Source organism: Dipodomys spectabilis, unplaced genomic scaffold, assembly GCF_019054845.1.
Source record: "Dipodomys spectabilis isolate Male_0828 unplaced genomic scaffold, ASM1905484v1 ptg000258l, whole genome shotgun sequence".
In the NCBI taxonomy this organism is placed as follows: domain Eukaryota; kingdom Metazoa; phylum Chordata; class Mammalia; order Rodentia; family Heteromyidae; genus Dipodomys; species Dipodomys spectabilis.
In genome coordinates, this window is record NW_024870935.1 from 2,500,587 (window position 1) to 2,528,345 (window position 27,759).

At 43.9% G+C, this 27,759-nt stretch overlaps 1 protein-coding gene across 1 annotated transcript in view; it reads left to right on the plus strand.

Annotated features, from left to right (window-relative positions):
• Positions 1 to 26,529, plus strand: part of Gabra1 (gamma-aminobutyric acid type A receptor subunit alpha1) — a 43,756-nt gene extending 17,227 nt beyond the window's left edge. Inside the window, exons 5-10 of the mRNA XM_042699579.1 lie at positions 4,359 to 4,579; positions 5,222 to 5,304; positions 10,892 to 11,035; positions 17,944 to 18,096; positions 23,091 to 23,293; positions 25,087 to 26,529. Coding sequence (XP_042555513.1) covers positions 4,359 to 4,579; positions 5,222 to 5,304; positions 10,892 to 11,035; positions 17,944 to 18,096; positions 23,091 to 23,293; positions 25,087 to 25,398 — 1,116 coding nt within the window. The 3' untranslated portion in view covers positions 25,399 to 26,529. The remainder of the gene's footprint in view (positions 1 to 4,358; positions 4,580 to 5,221; positions 5,305 to 10,891; positions 11,036 to 17,943; positions 18,097 to 23,090; positions 23,294 to 25,086) is intronic.
• The last annotated feature ends 1,230 nt before the right edge of the window (positions 26,530 to 27,759 follow it).

Genomic DNA, 27,759 nt, shown 5'->3' on the forward strand with positions numbered 1-27,759 from the left:
CTACCACTTGAGCGACAGTGCCACATCCGGCTTTTTTTTTCTGCTTATGTGGTGCTGGGGAATCGAACCCAGGGCCTCATGCATGCAAGGCAAACGCTCTACCACTGAGCCACCTTCCTGGCCCTCCATTAGATTATTTTGTCTTAGAAAGAGAGTTAGGATCTGTCATGCACCTTAACCCATGGGTATCCTCATAACTGACGTTCTGTGTGCAGTGTGATCTAGTACTAGACGAGTGTAACAGTGTCCACGCCTGTACCACGCTCACAGCCTGACACTCCTGAAACAGACAGGACTTGAGTTATTCTCCCAAGGGATCAAATGAGGCGTTGGCCTGCAATGGATGAGCTAAGTGGCAAGGGAAATTGTCCCTGATCACCTCCCCATGCTATAGAAGATGAATCAGTTAAACCACGTTATGATGGGAGGGTCATGTTTAAAGGGGGAGGGGCAGTGTGATTTAGAGGTGATCGAAATCAAAATGATAAAGCTATGCATTTCAAAAATGAGAAAAAGTATTATCATTTTGAATGTGAGAATAAAATACCTAATTAATAAAAATCAGTAACAGTGTCTACCACAACTGAATCTATAATGTAAGACACCATGATAGAACTCTGTAAACCATACTCACAAGCCCTCATTGGAAGCCTCTCAGCCAAGCATAATTCTCATCCACTCTTGCCAAAACAGAGTGACCCATTGGTGAATCGTACCAACTGTAGCCCGGGCCTTCCTCCCCTCTGCCCCCCCCCCCCGACTCCCGGGCCCCAGGGCCTCCTACTTCATCTGGAATAGGACACAAAACGAGGCCAGCTCCTTCAGTTTATTTTAAAAACCATTAATTGGCTATCAAACAGCAAATTCCCAGGGCACTAGGTTGTGACAGAAATATCCAGACAGCTCCGTGATCGGCCCTGTTTTCTAGAGTGCTTAAAACGTGTTCAGTCCAGGCACGTACAGATGGCGGTGCAAGGTGGAGTGAGAACACTTCAGAATGAGATTGATTTAGGAACATAAGGATGCGCTGTCACGAATCTTCACAAGAAGGCTCACGTTGGCCAAGGACCTGCACTAGGAGGCAGAGTAGCTCTGAGAGCCTTGCCCCTGGGCTGGGGACGGGAACTCGGAAATCTACCATATACTTTAGCAGAATGTTCTAGTTGCTCAGGCTCTCTTTCAAAAAGTCCCGTGTTTTAGGAGGCTTTGCTTCTCCACTTACTTCAGGGTTTTCCTGCCCTGCAGCTTTTCTAAAGAAACAACCACTCTTTGCTTTCCGCTGCATACAAATCTTTGTTGACAAAATGATAAAGTGAGAGATAACTAATGGACTGTAAAATTTCCGGCGCGCTTCCTGTGTTCTAGGAATCCGTACAGCCGTTCTCCAGTATGAACCTGCTTCTAGTTACAGTCAGGTTGATGCTCTCTATTTCATAGGTTAGGAAACAGCGTTAGCGAGAAGGTGGCGAGTACCTGAGGTGTCTGTTCTTGAGAATCTCTGTCCATAGTCACCGATGACCCTGGTGTCTGACTCCTCTTCCAACTCCATGAAAGAGGGGTCTGGCCCGCCTTGGCCCAGATACCAATTCTGTTGTTAATCTACTGAACAATGCACACTGCCTCCTGGGGCAAGGTCATGCTCTGGCCAGGGCCACCAAGGCCACCTAATTGCTAAGGCGGTCACACAAGGACAGTTTTCACAGCATGTGGGGGGGAGATAATTACCCTCTTGCCCAGCATTGGTGGCTCACACCTGTAACCCTAGTTACTCAGGAGGCTGAGATCCGAGGATTGCAGTTCAAAGCCAGCCTGGGCAGGAAAGTCCATGACACTCTTGTCTCCAATGAACCACCAGAAAACCAGAAGAGGTGTTGTGGCTCAAAATGGTAGAGCACTTCCCTTGAACAAAAGAAGCTCAGGGACAGAGCCCAAGCCCTGAGTTTAAGCCCTACAACTGACCCTCCCCTCAAATATATGTCTATATCTAGTTCTATCTATATCTATAATATAGATATGTATTTACACTTTCAGTTAGGCTGAGACCGACCCTCAATTGTGTCATTCAACTTTTATTTCTGCTTTGAACAGAGGGAAAATTAGAAAGAAATTTACTTCATAGTGTTGTTGTTGTGTGTGTGTGTGTGTGTGTAGACACAGGAACAGAGGAAGAGAGGGAGAGAGACAGGCTACTGAAGCATTTGAGGAAAGAATGTCTGAAATGAATTTGAGAATTTCATTGTGCGCCAGTAGCCGAGTCAAGCCGGGCTGATGTCAACACACTAAACCTGTATTTATTAGGACTCTCATTAAGTCCTAATTTTGTAATGGAATCATTGTCTTTGAGATATGTTTTGCCAAAGAGTTGATAATAAAAATCTATTTTAAGCTTATTTTATATTCAAATTATGTTATTAGCAACCCAGATTCCTGGAAGAAGCAGACAAAGGAGACAATAGTTTAGATCTGTAGGGGTCTGGTCAGCTTGAACACCTTTGCAATCTTAATTTATAAGTGGCCATTTTCCTGTACTTCGGAGCAGACTGACTGGCTCAGTTGGAGAGCAGATAAAATGCGTCACACATCATCTCCCACAAATCTAGCTCTTGTTCAGAGGAAGAGAAAATGCAGGGTCCAGACTAGATCTATCCACCTGCTTCCCTGACAGACCAGCACTGTCACATCCCATCCCTTGGCCATGCAGTCCCTACTCCACCTCCCACTCCTCTCCTCCAAGGAAATACTCTTCCAAGCTCATCACATCCACCATGAGTGCATCTGACAGCACTCAGGGCTAAACAGTTTCTCTCTCTGCTGAATTTAATGATGCTTAGCAAATGTTTGCCGTGTGTAAATTCTGGTCATGGATCATGGTGACTTTCACCTGCCAACTCCAGACAGAAAATCCTAAGAAATGAGGCAGCTTGCATGGCCTACATCAACGGAATGGCATCAGGCGGTTTCTTGGTATCTCAGTAATGAGCATGATGACTGGCACGTTGCAAACTATTCACGAACAATGTGGTTTCCTCCACAAGTTAAGGAGTTCAGCCAGAGGATAGTGCTTCATTCAGTCCTTACCCAATCTTTCTTAATTCCCCTGAAGAGGCAGGTAGTGAAATTCATACACACAAGGCCTGAACACTTGACACTAGTTCTGTCCTGAAGAAGGTATGTTTAAGATTAAGAATAACCCACAAAACCAGCTGCTTTCGGATGCACCAGAGTTTAGAGGATTCAAATCACATGGCGTGATGTTTTCAAGTTAGTGTTCCTTCTGGTTTGGAGCCTTTGGAGATGAATGAATGTGGTCATCTTTATTCTAAACCACTGAGCTCCAAACTTAATGCCAGGAGACAGGCATTGCAAGGAGGAGTACTACTCTTTCATTCTTAGGCGCTGGTAAGTCACGTTGGTTATTTTCAGATTGGCAGGTGCTATCTGTGGCTCCTGCCATAAGGAATGCTGTGTTTATTCAAATAAATGGCTGTGAATGATGATGAAGCTCACACATTTCTCATGGGACTTAGCTAACACAATCACACATATACACACACCCCATAAACATGCCCACATGGGCCCATTCTGAATTCCTCTTCTTTCCCCTCCTCTCTCTCCCCACCCCTCTCCCCTTCCCTTCTCCTCTCGTTCCTCTCTTCTCCCTACCCTCCCCTCCTATTCCCCTCAACTCCCATGCTCTCTGGAAGGAATCCTAATTACCAGTGGATATTGATATCTTATTTTCATAATCTTCTCTGTGTAGGAGGATTGGAAGTCTATATACATTATCTGTGAAAAAAATGTTTACTTAGCCAAAAAAGGAGATGAGATTTTTTATACCTACTTTAAACCTATGATTGCCTAGGATTTGGTTGTTAATTTCGGGCGGAGCCCCCACAGAACACTCTGCTTTACTTTTATGACTGGGATTACCTAATTGAAGGGTTTTCTTGATCATGCTGCCTTCTAACATGACTTTTCTTTTCATTGCATTGCATTTTGTGTCTTCTAGTGCTGCAGTGTGGTAGGTTAACTTCATCTGACATACACAACAAGGTGAACATTGGGGATGTTTTTTTTTAATCCAATAAATATATCAGGGATTACATGTTACTTCTTTCCTGGGGTGGTGCTGGGGTTTTGAACTCCATTCCTAGGCAGACATACTATCCCTTCAGCCACACCCCACCCTATGGTCTGTAAGAAGGAGCCAGTGTGCCCACGCCACCGCGGTTTCCTTCTGGAAATACCATCTAACCTCTATTCTGCTTCCGGCATGACGACAGCCGCTCTCTTTGCAAGCTACTGGCCTTGCAGGATAGGACACCGTGTCCTCTTTTCCGTTTCCCCAAACCGCCCAGGAGTATACAATAGACGTGTTTTTCCGGCAAAGCTGGAAGGATGAGCGGCTGAAGTTTAAAGGACCCATGACAGTGCTCCGCCTGAACAACCTCATGGCCAGCAAGATCTGGACCCCGGACACCTTCTTCCACAACGGGAAGAAGTCTGTGGCGCACAACATGACCATGCCCAACAAGCTGCTGCGGATCACCGAGGATGGGACCTTGCTCTACACCATGAGGTGGGGGGCGTGGCCGTGTGCCAGGGGGCGTGGCCTGCATCAAGGGGAGGGTGTGGCCATGCACGGCGGGGGCGTGGCCAGCACCTGGGGCGTGGCCTGTATCTAGGTGGGGGCCTGTATCTAGGTGGGGAGGGTATCGGCTGCATCAAGGGGAGGGTGTGGCCTGGACCGTGGGGCGTGGCCTGCACCAGAGGTGAGGGGCGTGGCCTGCACCCCGGGGGAGGGCGCTGCCGAGCTCCGCCGGGTGCCAGGGCGAGGCTGGAACCTCCAGGTCCTATGGAGAAGATGACTACAAATTGCTTTGTAGTCATGTGAGATCAGACACGTTGCGTGAAACACTGAATACTTCTCTTTTCAAAGCCGTGACCGCGGCTGGGGAGGTGGCTCCGGGGCAGAGCGCTCGCCGGAGCGGAAGAGCTGGGGACAGCGCGCAGGCCGGGGTTCAGGCCCAGGCGCGCACGCGGGCCTCGCAGGCGGACCTCTTCCCCCCGCGTCCGCGGTGGGGTGGGGGGAGGCCCCCCACGCCTCGGCCCGCACGCGCGCCCCGCTTCGACGCCCCTGGGGACAGGCCTCAGCCCGGAGGTGGCCGCCAGCTGCGGGTTCGCGTCTGACTTCTCCTGACCCGTGTGTGTCCTGCCCTAGGCTGACCGTGCGAGCCGAGTGCCCCATGCACCTGGAGGACTTCCCCATGGACGCCCACGCCTGCCCGCTCAAGTTCGGAAGCTGTGAGTGACCCCCCCCCCCGTGCTCCCTGCAGAGACTTGGGGGGGGCGGGTCTGACCCGGCCCGGCCCCTGGGCTGCGGGGCCTGGGCGCTGGGCTGCGGGGCCTGGGCGCTGGGCTGCGGGGCCTGGGCGCTGGGCTGCGGGGCCTGGGCGCTGGGCTGCGGGGCCTGGCCCCTGGGCGCTCCTCGGGTCCTCGGCCTGGGCGCTGGGCGCTCCTCGGGTCCTCGGCCTGGGCGCTGGGCGCTCCTCGGGTCCTTGGGCCTGGCCCCTGGGCGCTGGGCTGCGGGGCCTGGGCGCTGGGCGCTCCTCGGGTCCTCGGCCTGGCCCCTGGGCGCTGGGCGCTCCTCGGGTCCTCGGCCTGGCCCCTGGGCGCTGGGCTGTCCCGGCAACCACTGACAGGCCCTGGGGCCGCCATGGCCGGGTCTCTGTTTGAGTTCCCGCTTACCCCTCCTCCTGGCTGACGGGTTTGGCCTGAAGTTACCTAACCCGAGTGCCAGATGAAAGGTCTTCAGAAGCAGCATAGAACAAGAGAGAAAGGGCTCTCCATAGTGGAGGTTCTTGTTAGAAAGTTCTAGATCATCGGGATTCCCCCTGACGGTCCCCTACCGGATTGGTCCGCGTGCAGTCCCCCGGGGAGGGGCCCGCGGGGTCCGGGCCTCTCACGACAGCCCAGCGGTGGTGCAGGAAGGCAGCGCGGCCATGGAGGAACGGCTGCGGCCTAGGACACATGCGCTTTACATCGGGGTCACTTTTGTGTCCCCCGAACACTGGCTCCCTTTCCTGCAGGGGAGGTTATGTTGATATTTAATATCAACTATTAAATGGTATGTGTTTGAGTGCCTCAGGAAGGTGACACAGTTGTTAGGATTTATTTCACTAGTAAGAGTGGCTGTTTACATGTGATAAACGTTTCATATTTTATATGTAGTTTATATTTTCATATAAGGTGGATGGAGGGAAGTGATGGGTGGTGGGCTGCTCGTTTTGACTTCTGAAATGCCAGCCATGGCACCTTCTTTTCAAGAAGCGGATGAAACATTGGTGGAAAATAAAAGAGTACCTTTATCAGAAAAGATAAAAGCTCATGCTAAAATCCTAACAGGCTTCTCCTCATATCCCATTAATTAAATGTGTGTCACGTTGCCAATGTTATTTGAGAAGGAGGTTGGGAAGAAAAATATTTTTATCTGGGTACACTTGCAACCTGAATAATTTTGGAGATAATTTTAGGAAGAAAGAAATGGATTGTGCGTGGAAAACAACTAGTGAATCACACAGGAAAACTGGAGGTAAAGAAAAGCACCTAAGCAGCTATCTGCCTCAGTGCCTTTGCACGGGATCTTTGCTCTGCCGGCATTAACTCTACCCTTGACAGCTGGACAGGCCTACCACCATTCTTATCTAAACATAAATATCCCCAGGGCCTTCTTTGGCTATGTCGTAGACATTTGGCGACAGTCCTATCGATCTCAGCCTGCTTGATTCAAGAGCACATTAATTTCAGGCTGCTTCTCAAAGTGTTATTACTTTTATTCATTGGTTAGTGCATTTAGTTTCTGACGCATGCCACTTTTGTGAGAGCAGGGCCCCCGGAACGCATTTCCTAATGCAGAGCTCAACGCGACGATTTCTGGCACTACCTGCTGATTGTACAAAGATCGTACTCATCGGCCTGCAGATGCGTCTTCAGGGCTCAGGCTGTGGAGAAGAGGGGTGTGAGGTGTGGGCAAATCCAGCTAAGAAACTTGGCTTTCCCCGCAGACCCGGCCTGGAGAGAGGAGGGGAGCTCGGCCTGGATGCTCAACCCTTGCTCCACTGTGGCGGGATTAGCCTGTTCAGCCAAATGCAAATTGGTGGGACTTGGTTTCTGGAGCAAAGACCTTGCTAAAATGTCAGCAAGGAGGATGCACCAGAGGGGCTCAGGAAGGGAGAGAACGCTTCCCCGTGGACGGTGAAGAGAGGGGCTCCTTTCCACACGCCCCCCCGCTCCCCCAGGATCAGAGCCAGGGAAGCAGAGAGCAAGACAACCACAGTTTAGGGTCAGCCCAGGAAGGAGCTGGTGAAGGATGCCCGTAGTTCCATCTGCCCAGGGGGCCCAGACAGGAGGAGCCCCAGAGCAACACCAGATCCTGCCTGAGAAGTGAGTGGAGCAAAGAAGAGCTGGTGGCATGATTCAGGTGGTAGAGCCTCTGCCTACCTGTCAGAGACCTGAGTCCAAGGCCTAGAATGTACTGCCAATACAGACTAAATAAGGAATAAACGAGAGACTCGGGTGCTGGATTCTGATGTTAAGATCCAGGCAAATGTCGGGTTTGGAAGCTCTTCGTAATTGTCTGCTTCTTATCTGACCGGTTATGAGGCATGGTGCCTTGTAGACAAAAGAGAGAATGAATAGAAACTTAGATGAATTCTGGCAAATACATAGCTTCAGACATGATTTAGCTCAGCTGCCTCCTGCAGATGGGAAATCGGAGGCCGACAATAGAGAAGCGATAATACCAATTACACTCTGCTATTCCAATACTCAAGCTACCATTCCAGTATTGTACCACCACCGAGTCCTGGAGTAACCCTGGCCAGATCATCGTATCTCCATCATGTTTCCTTAGGTAATGCGACTGGGAAACAGAGTTCGAAATCTATGACTAAGTAGTTTTAGACTATTTTAATTATATCTTCCTTTCCTTAGGCTTAAGACATCTCAGCCCAGCATGGTGGCTCATGCCTGTAATTCCAGCTACTCAAGAGAGTTGTTGTTCAAAATCAGGCAAAAAGTTAGAGAGACCCCATCTCAGCCAAGCACGGCGGGGCATCTCTGTCATCCTACCTCTACAGGAAGCACAGATGAAAGCATAAATAGTTGAGAGTGACCCGTGTTGAAACCTGAGACCTTGCTTGAAACCAGTGAAGGCAAAAGGGACTGGGCAATGGCTTAGGCTGCCTAGCAAGCAGAAGGCCCTGAGTTCAAACCCCAGTAAAACTGAAATAAAGTAAATTTCCATAGGAAATATTTCTAGATACTGGAATCTGAGGAATCCGTAGGATCTATTAGTCTTAGGCCTTGAGGTTATGACGTCTCTACTGCAAATCGTCTGCGTTGGCCATCTGAGTGCATTCTTTGCTAGTAAGAAGTGACCGGCACCCCCAATGAGTTGTCACAGCTGCTCTGTGGCGGATGTCCTGAGGACCTGCATGTGAAGAATGCCACAGCTCTATGGAATGAGAAACCAGGGGTGCCAGGCTCCGTGGCTCTCTACAATCGGCTCTGGCCATGGCTGCTAACAGCTAATCCATTTGTGGACTGCCTCATCGCTAACGCCCTGAACACCGACTATACTTGCCTGGCTTATGAGCATCGAATACACAGTGTCTGCCTCAAAAATCTTACAAATGACAGTGGAGTAGAATGCATGACCTGTTACCCCATTGTTACCCCAGTTTTCCCACTAGTCATTCAGTGCTCTGTGCCTCAGTTTACCATCTGTGAAAGGTGAGGACACTGTGTAAACTGAAGTCAGTCCATACTGAGTTTCTTCTACTCAGTGTGTCTTCTTAAGAATTCAATTAGAAAAAAAAAAAGGTTTTGGCTACATGTAGGGATTTTGAAGTCCATAATAATGCAATCTTTCTCAAACTAGTGTGTTCTGTGCTCCTCTGAGAGACTTAAAAGATCCTAGTTTATACTCTTCTCACATGATATGCAAAAGCTGACACATTTCACTCTTTAGGCCAATAAAGGCAACAGCGAAAGAGTTGAAGAGTCAATACGAACACATTCCAAAATATCTGTTTGTCACCTTCATCCCTCTCAGGAACTACTAAATTATATTCTTTCAGACTCCTTGGAAAAATTTGTGTTAGAGATATTTGATTATCAACCGATCTATATATGATGTCAGAGCAGATAGGATTCCTACAGAAAAACACAGAGCGTTGATGACGTTTTTTTCTCTCACATCAACTTGAAGAAGAGATCTCTTGAATAAAAAACTCTGTCTCAGATATGAAATAATATTATTTTCCAGGCAGCTTCATGGTTTTACATTGCATAGTATTCCAGCTTAGATGAAGACGGATCAGGACACAGCCCCCAAGCCTGGTCTCTGGGAACGGTGGGGGAAGAGCCATGAGGAGCCATTCCTCCAAAACAAAATTCAAGTTATATGCAATGATTATGTCAGAATAAACAGGAATATAGTCCAGATTAGAATGTATCCACTTTATTTTCCCATTTAAAATGGATTAAAACATCTTCAGGCCCTGGGGACTGTGTCCACTAAGGAAAGAACTGGCCACTGGCCAATGAGTGGAGCTTTGGCCAACTTTGGCTTTCATGCCCTCATGCCCTGGAAATAGCTTATTTTCTCTACTGTAATATTCCTTATTACTTCAATATCCCTTTGTATTTGACCAGAGAAGAGCAAGTAGTATTTCCACTTATGGGAAGCACAGGTTCTTTTTTTTTTTTTGTCAGTTGTGGGGCTTGAACTCTGGGCCTGGGCGCTGTCCCTGCACTCTTCAGCTCAGGGCAAGCGCTCTACTGCTTGAGCCACAGCGCCACTTCCGTTTTTTTCCTAGTGTTTTTTTTTTTTTTTTTTTAATTGGTGATAAGAGTCTCACGGACTTTCCTGCCTGGCTGGCTTTGAACTGCGATCCTCAGATCTCAGCCTCCTGAGTAGCTAGGATGACAGGCGTGAGCCACGGGCGCCCAGCAGCACAGGTTCTCTAAGTGGGAATCCCAAGTCTAGGACTTCTCCTCCTCCCTGTTGCTGTTCTGTTACTGTCCCACTCCAGTCTTTGTGGATATCAGATGTGTGACCAAACCTCTCACAGGAAATGGTTAGACTGAAGGTGACCTACCGTCATCACCACCATCTGCACAAGGAAAAGCATCACCAAGAAACAAGGGGCAGACTCGGCAACAGTATTTCTAGAATTACTTTTCACATTGATCCTAACTTGCTCCTGGCTTGATGTACTGTGGATCCAAGCTACGGACCTTGTTCTGTTCTCTCTCCTGCCTTTCAATCTGAAAAGGTTTTCCTCTAATGCACTGGCTTTTTCTTACAAGAGAAGAAACATTTGCTTTCCTTTTAAAAAGTTATCTGCCATTTAATGAAACAGTTAATGAACATCAGTCCCTTACAACACCCTTTCCCTAAGCTCTTCCCCATCATGCTGATCAGACACTTGTATCGACATCAGCTCCTGTGAGACCCCCTCCCCCCATGTCAATCACCTGACTTGAAATGGTTCCCCAGTCAGTCTCTGACCCTTTCCCTAGGTGTGTATGGTTTTAATGTATATCCTCTAAGACCAGCAACCTTGTTTTCGTGCATTACTGTATGCCTAGCACAGAACTGGGTCCATCGTAGATACTTAACGATCATCTGTTGGGCAAATGAGCAAATGGCTGAAAGGAGAAACAAGTGTTTTGGTATTCCCAAGAGAATGAGCACAGGTGTTCCTCTCCTAGCCTGGGCCCTGAAACCAGGAGATTGCAAATAGGAAGCTGATAAAACACACTAACCAGTTAGGAGAACCAATGAGGCGAAAATGCATTGATAGTGCCCATCCTCTCCTTTTAGACGCTTATACAAGAGCAGAAGTGGTCTACGAGTGGACGAGAGAGCCGGCTCGATCCGTGGTGGTGGCAGAAGATGGGTCCCGCCTAAACCAGTATGACCTTCTTGGACAGACCGTAGACTCTGGCATTGTTCAGTCGAGCACAGGTAAGTGCCGTTGGCCTTTCATGACTCTTGTAGGAATCTCTTCCAGATCACCCCATTATTGTCATGAACTAATGAATCTTGGCGAGCCTTTCACAATGATTGGTACAGTCAGACATTCAAACATCAGCTGCTGTACAAATCCATTTATACGTCTACCCCTGGAGCTCCTCAGGCTAAAGCCACTGGAGATGTAGCCACAACGCTGGTCACCCAGGTCAAACAGTGGCAGTGCCACCCTCTCTGACAGGGGTCACTGATGTCCTTGTGATATCCTCTAGTTGCATTAGATACTATTAAAAAGCTGAACCTAAGCAGGGTCCTGGTGGTTCACACCTGTCATCCTCACTGCTCAGGAGGCTGAGATCTGAGGATCATGGTTCAAAGCCTGCCCAGATAGGAAAGTTCCCACGAGACTCTTATTTCCACTTAACCAGTCAAAAATGGAAACTGGAGCTGTGGCTCAAAGTGCTTGAGCACTAGCCTTGAGCAAAATTGTTCAGGGACAGTGCCCAGGCCCTGAGTTCAAGCCCAAAGCCTGATCCAAAAAAAAAAAAAAAAAAAAGCTGGGCCTGAATTTTTGAAGTTCCTTCAAACAATGAGGTTAGCAACATCCTAACTGTCTTAAATCTGATTATGGGACCTGATAATTATAAATAAAAGCTGACTTTTTAACAATTAGGTAAACTTCCATTCCCCGTACATAAACTTCCATTCCCCGTAAATATTTTAAAACATTCAATTCCTGAAATACTTTCAAGGGCCAACAAATTATTTTCACAGGTGTCTTAGAAAACTGGAATTTATGTCATTTACTTTGATTTGTGATTTGTTTAAAAAAGACAATTTAGTAGTGTTTAAGGATAGTGATATTAATATTCTCATAAAAGTTATTTTAAATATTAGATTTTTATCTTGGGACATGCACAATCACTACACATTTCATTTTTTTTTCATTATCTCTTACCATGATTGTTGAGTAAGTACTGCTTTAAGAACCCACAGTTATCTTAGAAGTTCAAAAATATTCCTATCTCTTGGTTTTGAAAATGGGAAACACTGTTGCATTAAAGATGAGCTTGTAGCCAGGCACGTGGCTCAGTAGTAGAGAAGTTGCTTCATGTCCAAGGCTTTGGGTTTGATCCCCAGCAGAGGAAGAAACACAAGAAGGAAGGGAGGGAGGGAGGGGGACTGGGAGGGAAAGAAGGAAGGGATAGTATAAAATGATGCAGAATGTTCCATAGTGGCTAACTTGAAATGGCATACAGAGCTATGAAAATACCCCAAGGTGGAAAATGTTAAACATTTGTCTTTCTTACAGTCTGTTGTGTTGTAACAGATACTAAAATAAGCAATGTTTATTTCTTAAACATGGATGCTATTATAAGCTGGATATGATGACAGGCCCTAGAGAATCACTGCTAGAGAAGGCACAGACCTTGCTCTCTCGGAATGTGGACTCTCTGAGCAGACAGCACGTAGACTGCAATTATGGAAATGGGTGGCAAGTGCTGTGATTAACCCTTCGGGCGAGGTCAGGGGCCATGCCTGTCTTCAGTATCCCTGTGATTTCCCGTGGCAGCGGGTACACCAGAGGCCCTGTTAATGAACATCTGGAGATAACCTAGATAATTGAAGGAGGCCTGCTTCAGGAGCTGGCTTTTCACTTTTCCCGTCTGCATGTGCTGGGGGACAGAGTACCAGAGTATCAGATGCAGCAGGTTTCCATGCATTGGTATCAGGGTGGAGGCTGGAGGGTGACGAGACCAGCAGGAGCAGCGTGCAATAGTAGGACAATCGGGAAGGCTGGAGGAGGACGGCCTTCCCTCCAGTTCCAGTCCTGAGAACCTTGACCACGTCACCAGAGCCCTCCATGGCCCCTCGTTCCCATGTCTGTAAACAACTTGAGACGTACTTCACCTATTGCTCCCTAAGGATTCAAACTACCTACTTTGTAGGTAGAAAATATCTCACTGTTTCTTCCAGAAGTCTAGAGAATAATGGAGGAAGAGAGCCCATGAAAATGGTTAGATAAAAGGCCTCTGTGTTCACCTGAACTTCTCCCAGGGACAGCAGTCTCCACAAATGAACTGCTTCCTACTTGCCACCATCAACACACAGTGAACACAGAATCGTGCGGATCCTAGCATCGTCTTTGGGTTTTACAAATCCAGAGTGCACACACTGAAGAGGCATGCCCTTCTCCCACAGCTAAAAATGAGCTTGATGGAATCTTATGGAACAGGAGCAAAACCAGGATGGAAACGGCAGAGTGGTGAATTCTCACCAGGTTTCCAAATCAACCCGATTCTCAATTACTCATCCACTTATCAACTTGTTTCTTCTGCCATTTGATCATTTTCTATGTAAAACACAGTGACTTCACCCAGATAAGAGAGATGGAAGACACCGGCCCTTCGGGCAGGAAGTGAGTGAGGCAAGGAACTAATATTGGCATTCTTCTATTCTACTACCTTCACAGAGTAGTTCTAGAATTGTAAAATTATCACTATCCTCATTTTATAGGCTGAATATCTGTCTGCACCCCAAGGATGTTTGGTCAGTTTCAAGGTCACACGGGTACAAAGAAGGAAAGGTAGAATTAGATCTAGGGCTGTGGGGCTGTAGAGTGAGTGCTGTTTGTTACACAGCATACATGACTGCTAGACAGGACTTTGAAACATTCATCCTCTCCAAGTGTACCACCGCCAGGATCCAAATGCTGGCTATATCTCTTATGGATTCTGTGAGTTTCAGAAATGTGTTCATTTTTCTCTTCACCTCTTCCTGTATATCTAACTCATAAACTGCTGTGAGATTCAAGTGGGAAAACGTGTATCTGCTGCTTAGAGGTTTCTGGTGTGTAAACACTCTGGAATGTTTCTATTAGTGATGGTGGGGCTGGGGCCAGGGAACTTCATGTTGCTGTAGAGGAGGATGAGGTGTGACTGGAACTAGATCCCAGCTGAGACCCCCAGGCCCCTCCCATCCCATCCTGTGACGCTCACTAAGCATTTCTTTAAGGAGAATCGCTGACAAAGTCACCATGGTGACCACAGATCACACACGATGACTTAGGCAGAAAAGTAAAGCAAATGAAATTAGCGTTAGGCATAGAAATCACAAGCGTGTTGAAAAGCCGACGAGACTGGATGCACAAGCAGTGTTTAAACAGATGCAGTGATGACCCCAAGTTCCTCATATTTGCCAAGTTAAAGCTGATCTAGGTTAGTTGAGGAAATAAGATGTACCTTCGGAGCGACTTTCATCATTCCTCAGAACAGAAGACTAAGAAACTATGGGTCCTTTTTTCTCAGATACCCCTGCTTTTCTGGATGATATGATTAAGGTTGACCTTGCTAAGGTCAAAGTACTGAGGAAAGTAACTGACTCCTTTTGACCACAGAGCCTCAGTGATCATCAACACTCCTCAAAGAGTCAGAGGCGCTCATTTATAAAGCCCAGTACACGATTTCTACAAAACTAATTATAAACATAGAATGCGAGACCTAAAAAGAAAAAAGAGAGAAAGAGAAAAGGTGCTCTCTGGTTACCTGGTCAATTCTTTTCTATTTCAAATCAGGAAATAGCTCGAGGTTAAGTGGACTACCACTGGTCCTGAAATACTACCACCAATGTCTGAAATACGTTAATACAGCACTTCTTTTCAAATGGTCTTATCTGTAGGAAATACTGAATTTAAACAACTTGGAAGGAATATTATAGCATTTTGTGGACTCAGCATGCAATAACACTTTATTTAGTGGCTGAGTGGTTGATTTCCCGAGCTGGTCAGAGTGTATATATCTGTTGTTCTATCTTTTAATTAGTAACCTGAGTAAGAGGGGAACCAGATTTTAAAAAAAAATTACTTTCACATTTTCCTCAAAGCATCCTGGAAAATAGTTCGGCTAAATACTTTTCTATTAATTGGACAAATCAGCAAAGCAAAATCATTTGAATTATTTATCTTCTAGTAACTAACATTTGGGAAAGTGAATATTATGAGGCAGATCTAACCCCACATTACTGACAGATTTTGCCACATTACATCCCTTTTTCCATTCTTCTACTCTCATTTATTTTATATTGTAATAGATCAGAAATACTGTTACATCTAATTTACCCAGTTCCCCTGGGGCTCGATGATATGTAGAAGGATATTTGCAAGTCTTCAAGACTGTTGAATTAGAGAAAAAGCATTTCACATGCTTAGAGCATAAGCATTTGGTGTCTAGACTCTCAATCCAATTTTGTTGTCGTGTTTTCGTTTTATTTTTAAATTATTACAACTTGATTCAGACGTTGCTGTCCTTTCTTTCCCTCACTTAAAATTTTAGTGCCAACCCTCCTTAAATTTCACTTAATTTAAGGAGATGTTTCCAAATATTACAAATCCTCCTATGCTTTCCACAATCTGTAAGGGAAATAACTTGTTTATAAAACAAACATAATGTCAAATAGTGGCTCCTTAGATCTCTAAAACACCCTCTTCTTTTCAGACTCTCAGCAAAAAAATGCCACACCGCACACAACAAACAATAATTAGACCTGTGTAGGTACTCATCTTCCTGGCATTATAGGAAAGACGGATTTTTTTTTTTGCTTTGAGATGGTGACATTTTGCTGGGCACCCGGAACAACTGGTCAGGAATAATAACGCGCACCCTGTGGTGCTGAGAGCCAGGAGGGGTTTGTCCTCACAGGAATGTATTTTAGCTGAGCTTTTGGAAGACTGGCTTTCTGAGTTTTGTTTTCATCTTTGGATCACTCCTTTCTCTTTTATTTGACCTTTAAGGCATCACCAAAGGCATATAGACAATATAGAAAATTAATTAGCTCGCGTTTGGCTTATTCTTCAAATGCAGATAGTCATGGATTTCGTTTTGTGTGACCATTTCATCACAGACAGGTGTGGCTTCGGAGGACGTGTGGGGTCACGCTGTATCTGAAGAACTGCTTCTCTCTTTCAGTTTGGTAGGATGGGCATAAACATACAGATAACTAAAATAAAACATACGAGACACTATGGTACATATAAACAACAGCTATAAATTAAGCTGAAAGAATTTAGGAGACGCTTGGCAAATAGCAGGTGTTGTCATTAGTAATCATTACTACTGAGAGAGCAGGAATGAATGCGCGGATGATTCTCTCCTGTAAACAGTCAATGCATTTCTCCTGCCAATACATTTACCAATGTGGAAGAAGAGTGGGGAAAACGGAGGAGTGAAGGGCACTCGTTACTTAAGGCTGTGCCACGCGAGCAACCAGCTGCCAGATGGCTGCTTTTCTTTCCTTTTCTCTGTAATTTTTCTCCTTTGGGTTGGTGCTATAGATCTAACTCGGCTCTTTGCAGAGCTGGCCCTGTCTGTCTGATCAAGGCTGGTCCTCTAACACTGGATCACTACCTCCAGCCTGGTATTTTTGCTAGTTAATTAGGAGATGGAGTTTCTCAGGCTTTTCTACCCTGGCTGGCTTCAAATCAAGAGCTTCTGATCTCAGTCTTCTGAGTGGCTAGGATTACAGGCATGAGCCACCAGTACCTAGCTACAGAGTGAGATTTGTAAAGAGGCTCTGTTTATGGGGATCAAGGGGGTACTAAGTAGTGGGAGTCATCTTATAGGGGTTGAAGTCAGGTGTCCAGAGGTCTGTACAAAGGTGTAAACTACACAGGGGAAGTTCAAAGGAGAAAAAAAATGAGGGAAAAAGAAACCCTTGTAAATAGAATGAAGCTTTCTAATGCAGAACACATCTACTTCTCTCCACCCACAGAGAGCTAAGCTTATCTTCTCGGTGACTCAGGACAAGAAGTTCTAGGATTTGTAATTGGAAAAAAAATGTAACATGAAGAAACACAAACCATTCTTGCAGTTTGGGTGGTGTATCTGCTGTTCCTGGCCTCTAAATAAAGCCAGGGTCTGAAGCGGAGAAAGACCATGGGGGCGCTGAGGCTGCCAGGCTGGGCAGGAGTGCTGGATCAAGAGCCGTCACAGGCCGTGACGGAGCTCAGTGGCAGGGCGCTCCCCTGGAGGGTGTGAAGCTTTGGGTTCGATCCCCAGTACTGAGAAAAGAAATACATCCAGTATACTTACAGATTTTTTTTTCTGGCAACTTAAGAAATGGGTTGTAAATCTAGGTGGGAGCCGAAGAACTCATGCTGCTAGGATGCTCTGGGAAAGGAAACTTGGAAACACGTGTTCCTTCTGCTCCTTGCTTTGGATTTCAGGCCATCTAAATTACTCATTCTAGATCCAAAAAAGTATTAGAACTAAAATGTGCCTGTCCTGACTTGCCTACGAAAGCACCTTCAACAAACACCCTGAGCCAGTTCTGCATGTTCATCCTGGATGTCTGCTCTTTTGGATTTTTTATTTTTTTGGTGCTGGTACTGGGGCTTGAACTCAGAGTCTGGGTACTGTCCTTCAGCTCTACTACGTGAGCCATAGTGCCACTTTGGCTATTTTTGAGTGGTTTATTGGAGATTAGAGTCTCATGGACTTTTCTGCCTGAGCTGGCTTCAAACCTCGATCCTCAGAGCGCAGGATTACAGGCGTGAGCCACCAATGCCTGGTTCTATTCTATGTATATATTAATATATGTAACCAAATCTGGCACATTAAATCCTTAAAGCCAATCTGCAAACAGACAATCAGATTTTTCCCCTAGACATCTCGTGTAGCAACGTGAGGGGGTTTGAGTATCTGCGAGGTTTCTGGAAACTCAATTTCATGCTCATAGTGATTTGAATGTCTAATAAAAGTGCTTCTTTTCTCTCTTGTTCAAAAGTCTTTATCTCCAGTGACTGGATGTCACATAGAGAAGGGACTGTGCTGCAAATGGAAAAACCTCAGTAACAATTTGCTTTCCAAGTTCAAACTGTTCAACTTTCCATCTGTCTCACCCTCCAGGAGAATATGTTGTTATGACGACTCACTTCCACTTGAAGAGGAAGATTGGCTATTTTGTGATTCAAACCTACTTGCCGTGCATCATGACGGTCATCCTCTCACAAGTCTCCTTCTGGCTCAACAGAGAGTCGGTGCCAGCGAGGACTGTCTTTGGTAAGTGTCATGCAGCAAGGGTCTAGAGGGCACTGAACACCACGTGTGCCATATGGCAAAGAGATTGAAGCAATCTCTTGGATTTGCTCTGACGTTACTCTGAAGGCAAGGGTCCAAGAATTGTTGTCATTCCTATTATAGTTTGGACAATACTGTTTTGGTAGTTAAAATCATTCTCTCTCTCTCTCTCTCTCTCTCCCTCTCTCTCTCTCTCTCTCTTTATCTATCTATCTATCTATCTATCTGTCTGTCTGTCTGTCTGTCTGTCTGTCTGTCTGTCTGTCTGTCTAGCCATTTCAGAGAGTTGGATGGACTGCATTGATGACATTTGATCTGATTTTTAAGTACTTTTGCTTTTGTGTAGGGGAGCAGGTTTAAAAGACATTCAAACAAATACACTGGGAATAGTTCATCTATCAGTACCCTTTGAAAAGACTCTCAGAAGACAGCCATAAAGTACATCCCTCCTCATATAAAATTCCTGTTTCTAAACAAAAACAGAACCAAAGCCCTCATGTTTCCTTCAAGAGGGAGAGCTCATGACTGACCGTGACCATAGAAGGCTGTCTGCTTCACCTAACACATACACTACTGAAGAATTACAAAGATGCATGTTATCCTATGAAAACCTTTTAAGTGACCCAAATCATTGAAGTAATCTGATGAAGAATTATTTACAGGGCAAGCAACCTTTCTCTTTTTTTAAAAATTATAAACATTTTTATTGTGAAAATACTGTACAGAGGGGTTACAATTACATGGGCAAGATAATGAGTACATTTCTTATCAAGCATTGTAACCTCCTCCTTTATTTCCCATCCCTTCCCACCCTTCCGCCCCCCCCCCCCCTGCTGCCCCACCACCAAAGTTGGCAACCTTTCTCTAATGGGAAAACTGCCCTCCTGGTGTTGTGTTTCAGAGTTTACATTTGATACAGTTTATGTTTGATCCAGTATCCTATTTCAATTGTAGTTATCAGATTGATGAAAGTATTTCACTATATTTATTCATTCAATCCGTTTTTATTTGAAACCTACTATGATGCTATATGCTAGGAACAAAATGCAATGTCAAATTGAACACAGACCGCTCTTCTCATTGGGGTAAATTCTAGAACTTGATATTGGAAAAATGATAAAAATCATAGAGGCTAGTTGCAGTGTGCTTTTACACTGGGCACTGCTCAATATAATTAACCTATCTTCTGTCACTTAACCCTAACACGGCCCTACCTGTTATAAATACGATCATGTTACTTTCAGAAACGTGAAACCAGAGGAACACTACACTAAGTAGCCTGAGGGCCAGAAGCTCTGAGGGGGGCGGTGGGGCGTGAGGACAGGACACAGGCACTTAACCCCAGAGTTGGTGCCCTGGGCTGATACTTGTAATTACCTCCACGCCATCCCACTGCGATGACAACATCTACGCCATTCCTTGAAACGTAATAATCACATGTTCACCCGCGAAAGACACGATGGCCAAGGTTTACTCTACAGATGCAGTGATAGCCCTGCTGTGCTGAAGACACTGTGGTCTGAAGGAGAGCGCGCGACAGGCCTCCCTCCAGATGTGCCACCACCAGTACCCTGAAAGGTTTCTTATCTCAAACAGGACAGAGCTTCCAGCTCTGCGCACTGTCCCTGACAGCAGACTTGTTACAGACACAGACCAGGTCCAGTTCTAGAGCAAAAGAAAAGTTCATTTCAAACTCATTTCTCTTTATAATGGATATCAAGATGAATAAGTATTGAGATCCCCAGAGCCTGATCTTTTGGTAAGATTCTCACGTGTGTGTGTGTGTGTGTGTGCGCGTGTGTTGTGTATCCCATTAACTTAGGAGGAAATTAAATCTAAATCAGGACACATGGATGAGTTTTGAATGTGTTTTGCTTTCTTTTATTGTTGATGAGTAAGGCCATCACTTGAGTGGAAAAGATTCTTTTAGGTGCTATCTTTTCTCCTTCTCTCTCCAGCAGACGCTACCCTTTCTACTTGGGAATTGTCCGAGGCATTTTAAAATGTTTTATATATCAAAAACATTGCTCTTAACATTTCCAGTGACTGTATATCTCAATCGACTCCTGCCCTTTTGAGAACAGAACTATATATGTGTAAATTCAGCTGGGCCAAGTATTTCTGTGTAACACGTTATATGTTTCCAGTGTTTAAGTTCAATCAGATCACAAATACAACTTTCCTAGACCTTTAGCCTTCTAACATTTATTTAATACACATATTTCTATTCTTTTTAGCCTGAACTTAGCACATTACTCTGAGCTTTATATGTGCCTGAGTAGATCTCCAGTACTTAGAATACGAAAAAAAGGAAAAACAAACTAACAAGAGTTATCTTTTATAAGCTAATTTTCAAAAGAAGAATCTAGAATGCAACAGGCTGATGGCTTCTTCATAAAAGGTCGTCCTCGTGGCTTTCCACACTCTTTTACTTGTAGACAATGGGGTTTGTCATGTTACTTCCAGGAAGTTCCAAGTTTAGGGTCAGCCTCAACAGCTGCCATTTGTACAGGAATAGCTAATTTATCTTTCTGATTTCCAGTTGCCTATCAAGTGAGAGTTCAGGGAAAGTGAAATAGTGTTGCTCAAATAATTCAGTGAGACAATGATTATATATAGATAGAGCTCTCTCTCTCTCTCTGTCTCTATATGCATATATATGTTGTGTATATATATATACTATATATATATATATATATATATATATATATATATATATATATGTTTAGAACTTAGTGGCTGATCAACAAGTTTTATTCCTTTTTTTCTCTAAGGATTTCAAGACACACACACACACACAAACACACACATACACCTCTTATGCTTTAGTGCTATTTAATTGCTTGCAGTCCATGGATACTTTAGGTGGATGCATAACCATTGCAAATTACTTTGTAGTGCTGCTATAAAAATATTTTTTTACTGGTAGAATTATCAAATGGATATTGAAATTTGCAGTGATAACAGTCATTAATTTTGCCATTAGTCACTCTGAGCCTAAGAACTAAACACTTGATTATACTACCTCACTGAACACTCAAACAGCACTGTGCTTTTGACTTTAAAAAATCCATTAGCAAGGAAAAAAAATCAAACAACAAAAACCAGAAACCCAAGATTGTGAAGCAGTTGTCCCAAGGTCACTCAGCAATTACACAACTGGGACTTGAAACTGGGTTGCTGTGTTCCCCAAACACTGACTTTTAATTACTTTGTTATTTTCTCTAGTTAGTATTGATATGTAAATTTGGGGGCTGTTTTCCAGCCAATATTCATTAAATGATTGTTAGTTATATAATACCAACAGTGCCCCAGAATTTTCTGTAATCCCTCCAAAGCTCAAAGTGATTCTATTTCATATAACTCTGACCATGTGTCAAAGATAAAATGTTGATTAAAAAAATCTTGCCATATTTATTCTTGATGATATCCTTTCTTAGGCTATCTTGCCTTGAAATTCTGGAAAACTAGGGAATATTTGTTAGTGGCAAACAGATTACAAATATTCACCACCTACCACGTGACCCAGCTGATTTTCTAACGAGAAGAATCACAGGCTCGAGCCTAAGGCACAAGAAAAGACAAGACCTACCACCGCAATACATTATTTATAGTGTTGAAAGTATCATTTTATACGACTACATTTGGTCCTCACAATAATCCTGTGAGTGACGGGACAGAAATCTCCCTCTCTGGGAATTATACTGATGGTGGAGAGAAGGGGAGAATGGAGAGCAAGCCGTCCAGTTTGGAGCTCTGGAGACTGAGGAGGTGTTTGTTTACTGGAGCATGTTGAGGATCAGCAATGGAGGAGCTCAAGACTACTTCTGCGGCAGGTCACCTGTTTCCTGTGGAGTATTTTCAAACGTTTTTCAGATGGACTAGGAGGAACCTTGCAATATTATACTCAGTGCTGTATCTAATACACTATAGTACAGTATATATTATGAACTGTTATATATATACTGCGTTCTAATAGAGTAGATGAAGTTTGCGATACTGATGAAATCAGCTATTTAGTTGAACATCCAACAATATCATCTTTTGCATAGTAATTCATCTTACCTAAATAAATTGAAAAGACTAACTTGAAAATGGCTTCGACCTTGAATGTAGGTCATTTAAATCCCTGCACTGGAGTTCCAGAATGAGAGAGATTGAGACATAAAAGCAAAGAGCAGACAGACCTGTGGTTAAGGTTTATATTTTGCTTGTCTCTTAGCTGCTGACTTTAAGCAAATCTGTAAAATTTATTATATATACACATATATACAGTATATATGTGTGTAATAGTTTTATGTAACCTGCTATATATATACACATGTATACATAATATATGCATATATATATAAAATATATACACATGTATACATATACTTGTATATGTGTAAATATGTATATATGTGTATGCATATGTATATGTGTATATATGTATATATGCATACACATGCATACATACATGTGACTCCCAGGATTTTCTCTAAATGGACAGTTGTTTCAGAATCAGGAGAAAATAGTGTAAAAGAAAAAGAGTTAATAAAGTGACAGATTATCATCCTAACACTTTATCTCTTAATTATCAAGCAATCACTGGCTTTCTGGTTGAATATTAAAAAAAAAAAAAACCCTGAAGATTTACATATTCCTTGTGGATCAGCGGCAGTACAGATCTGTGATTTCTCTTTCAAGAGCTGGGTACAATGAAGAATGTTCTTTTCTATTCTACTCAGCATGCCATATAGGGGAAGTGCCCATTTGAAGAAGTTCATGAGCGGATGAACAAACAGCTCCTCAACCAAACCTTGGTTTATCCCTCCAAGACATCTCCCACAATCCACAAAAGCCACCGGGGTCAGATTTTCACTCCTCCCCCTTCCTAGCTAAAGTGGGATGGCTTACAAACCACATTTTGCACAGAGTGCTGTTGCTTTTCTTAGCTCCGGGGATGAGAGTTCGCTTGCTTTCTTTCCCTCCAGGAGTGACAACTGTGCTGACCATGACCACTTTGAGCATCAGCGCCAGGAACTCCCTCCCAAAGGTGGCCTACGCCACAGCAATGGACTGGTTCATCGCCGTGTGCTATGCTTTCGTCTTCTCCGCTCTGATTGAGTTTGCCACCGTCAACTACTTCACCAAGAGGGGCTATGCGTGGGACGGCAAAAGTGTGGTTCCAGAGAAGGTAGGCACTTCCTCACACCTGCGGTGCCCCACACATGAAAACGTTTTAATGTAAAAGATCTGTAAAATGTTCTTACAGTCCACCCAGAGCAGACCAGCCACAGTCTAGGGCTCAGGGTTCACCGGTGGCTAATGGCAACTCTATCAGACCACATCGCTTTAAGCCGATCGTTTCTGAAGAAATGTTACCAGGTTCTTCACTCATCCATCACATAGCATGGCTGAGCAAGTGAAACTGAACAGAGATTGAACGAAGGGAATCCTAAATAGTCCTACGTATCTTTTGCCCACTGGAAACATGAGGAGCGATCATCAACTAATTAATTAATAATTAAAGAATAATTAGCTCAGCAACTGAGTGCTGTAAAGCAACACACCCTGAAATGTAGTAGCCAAAAACAACAGCCAATTACTTGCTCAGGATTTGGGGGTAGGAGCAACCTGCTGGGGTAGGGGTTCCCTCCCACAGCTGCCGCCAGCTGGGCCTCTCTCTACCAGACATTCAGTGTTCTCACTCAGCAGTGGCGTTCGTGGTAGGTGAAGGTCGAGGTGTTCACTTTATGACCTTGAGATTGCATAACACCACTCTGCCCCTCCTAATTCCATTCTGCATTAAACCAGGGAAGAAACAGACTCCGCTTCTTTTATTTCTCTCTGTGTTAGGTTTTATGTGGTTTTGAACTCAAGGATTCTCACAGTGCTCTACCACTGTGCCAGGCCTCCAAGCAATTTTTGCACTGGTCATTTTTTTTTATTTTAAATAATTTATTTTGAAAAGAAAGAAATCACCCGTTTTATTTTTTGCCAGTCCTCAGGCTTGAACTCAAGGCCTGGGAGCTGTCCCTCACCCGTTTTTTGCTCAAAGCGAGTACTCTGCCACTTAGGCCACAGTGCCACACCTGGCTTTTTCTGAATAGTGTATTACAGGTAAGAGTCTCACAGACTTTTCTGCCTGATCCTCAGATCTCAGCCTCTTGAGTAGCCAGGATTACAATGTGAGCCACCAGAACTCAGCTCACACTTTTTTTCCTAGCAAAAATCTAATTAAATTTTAATTTTCTACAATTTAATTTTTATGCACTGGTCATTTTTGAGTTTGGGCATTGACTCTTGCCTGAATGTGTACCTGGGACCACCATCCTCCTATTTTAGGCTTCCTGCTGTAGCTGGGGTGGCAGGTGCCAAGCCGATACTCAACTTCTTCCACTGGTATAGATTCTTACAGAATTTTCTGCATTAAGATGGCCTTAAACTGCTATCCTCTGGATTGCAGCCTCCCAAGTAGCTAAGATTACAGAGTCTGCTGAGCACCTACTTTTTTGATGTCTGTAAGCTAAGATTACAGACATCAAAAAAGTAGGTGCTCAGCAGACTCCTTTTTTTTTTAATGACAAGGTATATAATGTATTGTCTGTCAGTGAGATTTTTTTTTTTTTTGTCGGTCGTGGGGCTTGAACTCTGGGCCTGAGCGCTGTCTCTCAGCTCTTCAGCTCAAGGCGAGCGCTCTACCACTTGAGCTACAGGACCACTTCCAGTTTTCTGGTGGTTTCTTGGAGATAGGAGTCTCACAGTCTTTCCTGCCCGGGCTGGCTTTGAACCGTGATCCTCAGATCTCAGCCTCCTGAGTAGCTAGGATTACAGGCGTGAGCCACCAGCGCCCGGCAAACTAAAAACAGAATTGAGTTTCAAAGCAAGGGCCAGTTTAGCCAGCAACTTGTAATTTTGCTTCTTACAGTGGTGTGTGTGTTGTGTGTGTGTGTGTGTTAAACAATTGCTTTGCTTTTCCTTCTACAGCCAAAGAAAGTGAAGGATCCACTTATTAAGAAAAACAACACTTATGCTCCAACAGCAACCAGCTACACCCCTAATTTGGCTAGGGGTGACCCCGGCTTAGCCACCATTGCTAAAAGTGCAACGATAGAGCCCAAAGAAGTGAAGCCTGAAACAAAACCCCCGGAACCTAAGAAAACCTTTAACAGCGTCAGCAAAATCGACCGGCTGTCAAGAATAGCCTTCCCGCTGCTGTTCGGAATCTTTAACTTAGTCTACTGGGCTACGTATTTAAACCGAGAGCCTCAGCTCAAGGCTCCTACCCCGCACCAGTAGGTCCTGTCAGTCACGTTCTGTTGTTCCGTCCTCCACACTGGGAATCGCTTTCTGTTCAAAGCGCAGTGATTCCTAGCTGCTTAATTGCCTCTGTCTTAAAAGAATTCGAAGGTTTCCTTATTTCCATAATTCATATAAGAACAAGAGACCCATGGCTGGCAGTCCAGAGCCGAGCAGAATATGCAGCTCAGAGACAGGAAAGAAAGCTAGAGAGAAAAGTGATATCCAAGGAGACCAAGGTGACAGGAAGGAAAAGAAGTCCAAAGCTAAGAGGAAAAGTGGAAGAAAAAAGAAATGGAGCTGACCTATAACACCCAAATTGCTGGTAGATGTATATTGCCAAATATGCTTTGAAAAAAGATACTGTATATGTCAAAAACTATTTTTGTGTGAAGGTATTTAAGAGGATAAATTATAAATGTTTAATGAAGAAAATTCTAAAGCACCTTTGTCTTTTTGCCCGAGCAATGGGGGTGCTTCTGGAGCGGTTTTCCTTTTTACGTGGCTGTACAGCTTTCACATTTTGTTTCCCAAACTAAATATTCTCCATATTTTCTCCTTTCCAAAAAAATCTCTACTGCATTCTTTAGTTGTCGAATGGTATTTTAAAATTCATAGAAATGATGTAGGCCAGGTTGCCACTGCTCGATGTAGAGTTCATTCACTCCGAGCTGGAGAAACACTTTGAAGACCCTGCTTGGCTACCATCTCATGTTTTGCTACTCTTCTCGATAAAAGAATCATCTTAAGAGACATCTGAATTATTTAATCAACTAGTTTTTCCATTCTATTTCCAGACAGCAAAATTGATTCAATAATCACTCTATTCTTGTTATGAAGATGTTTTTAGAGGGGCAAAGGTATTTTGCAAGCTCTAGAATTGTTGAATGTATTCTTTTATACAACGTCATTAAAAGCTTTAGATTGAAATTTATGACTAGGACACGAAAATACAATATAGAAAATTATATATGTAAATATTCAGCATGGGACTGTACATTTTTTTTTACTTTTTTAAAAGTTATGTTCATACTATTTGCATAGAAGTCACCACGGGTAGCCGTCAGAATGTGGCTGACAGCTAGGAGGAGGCATCCTGAGCCTATACTTCAAGACAGGACAGCATGTCAGGAGCAGATGCAACATACGAGGTGCTGAGTGTCAAGTTCTCTTGTACAGCAAAAGCGCCTAATAGAGACCGTTTTGTTTGGTGTCCCATAGCAGATCAGTCGCTCTCTGCTCAAGTCCTGCCATCCCACATTTTCCTAGGTTAAGCTCTTGTAATATAGAAAGAAAATGGGAAGTATTTGCTGGAGCTAAACAAATTCAACTGTATATTATTGCTATATTTGCTGATACCAACTATTTCAATAAGTGCTGTACCATATGTAACATTCACTATAAAATACATGACAGAGTGTACAGGAAATAGCTTTTATCGGGTAATCTTACTACATTTCATTTATACTGTAGCAATATATTTGTAGGCATACAATGTAAGGGCTTTAAATTAAAAGAGGTCCAGTAAGACTCCCTATAAAAATTCTAGTCTTTCATTACTGCCCAGATGTTTTAGAAATAAATATTTATGCAGAAGGTATTTTTTGAAGTCTCCTTTGTCAGAGTTTCACAGATATTTAAATTTAGTGTTGAGAGTCTACAGGTCATGGCGTAAACATATTTACAATAATATGGCATAAACGTTTCGCATCACTACCAAATAAGACAGTTGAGATTCCAATCTTAGTTTTGAGCAATGGTTTTTCTCTAAAAGCTGCTATCCAATGATGGAGTAAAATATACCTGTTTTCCTAACCAAACTCTGGTTTTCATTTTTCAATGTGTTTCACTGTTCGATTTGGTCTTGCCTAAACTTCATGAGCTAGTCCAATAAAGGCTGACCAAGAACATTCATCCTCTGGTATCATCTGTAGATACTATGTATAGAAAATAAAATAAATGATGGCTCTAACTTCTATGTTGCTGTTTATCTTGTTATTTCTCGACGTTGATCTAATGTATTTCTTGAGAGCATTTTATCTCCCAGACTCCTCTCGGCTAACCTTTGATCTGTACTTTGCTCATTAGATGTGAATACTTCTTCTTAGTCTGCTTTCTGCTATGCAATGACTGCCTTCCTCCCATTTCTTAGTTGTTAGTACATGTGGGTAGCACTCTATTGTATGAACTGATTGCACAGTTATCAAAGACCAACTATTCTATGTAGCTTTTTCTACAGTGCTTTGCTAAACCATGTGATGCTAGTTGAGTCTTCCTTGAAAATAAAGATGCACTCTTATAGAGGACAGTTCCTGTTTACTCCCAGGACTTTTTCTTCCCAAAAGATGACAGTGAATGTTT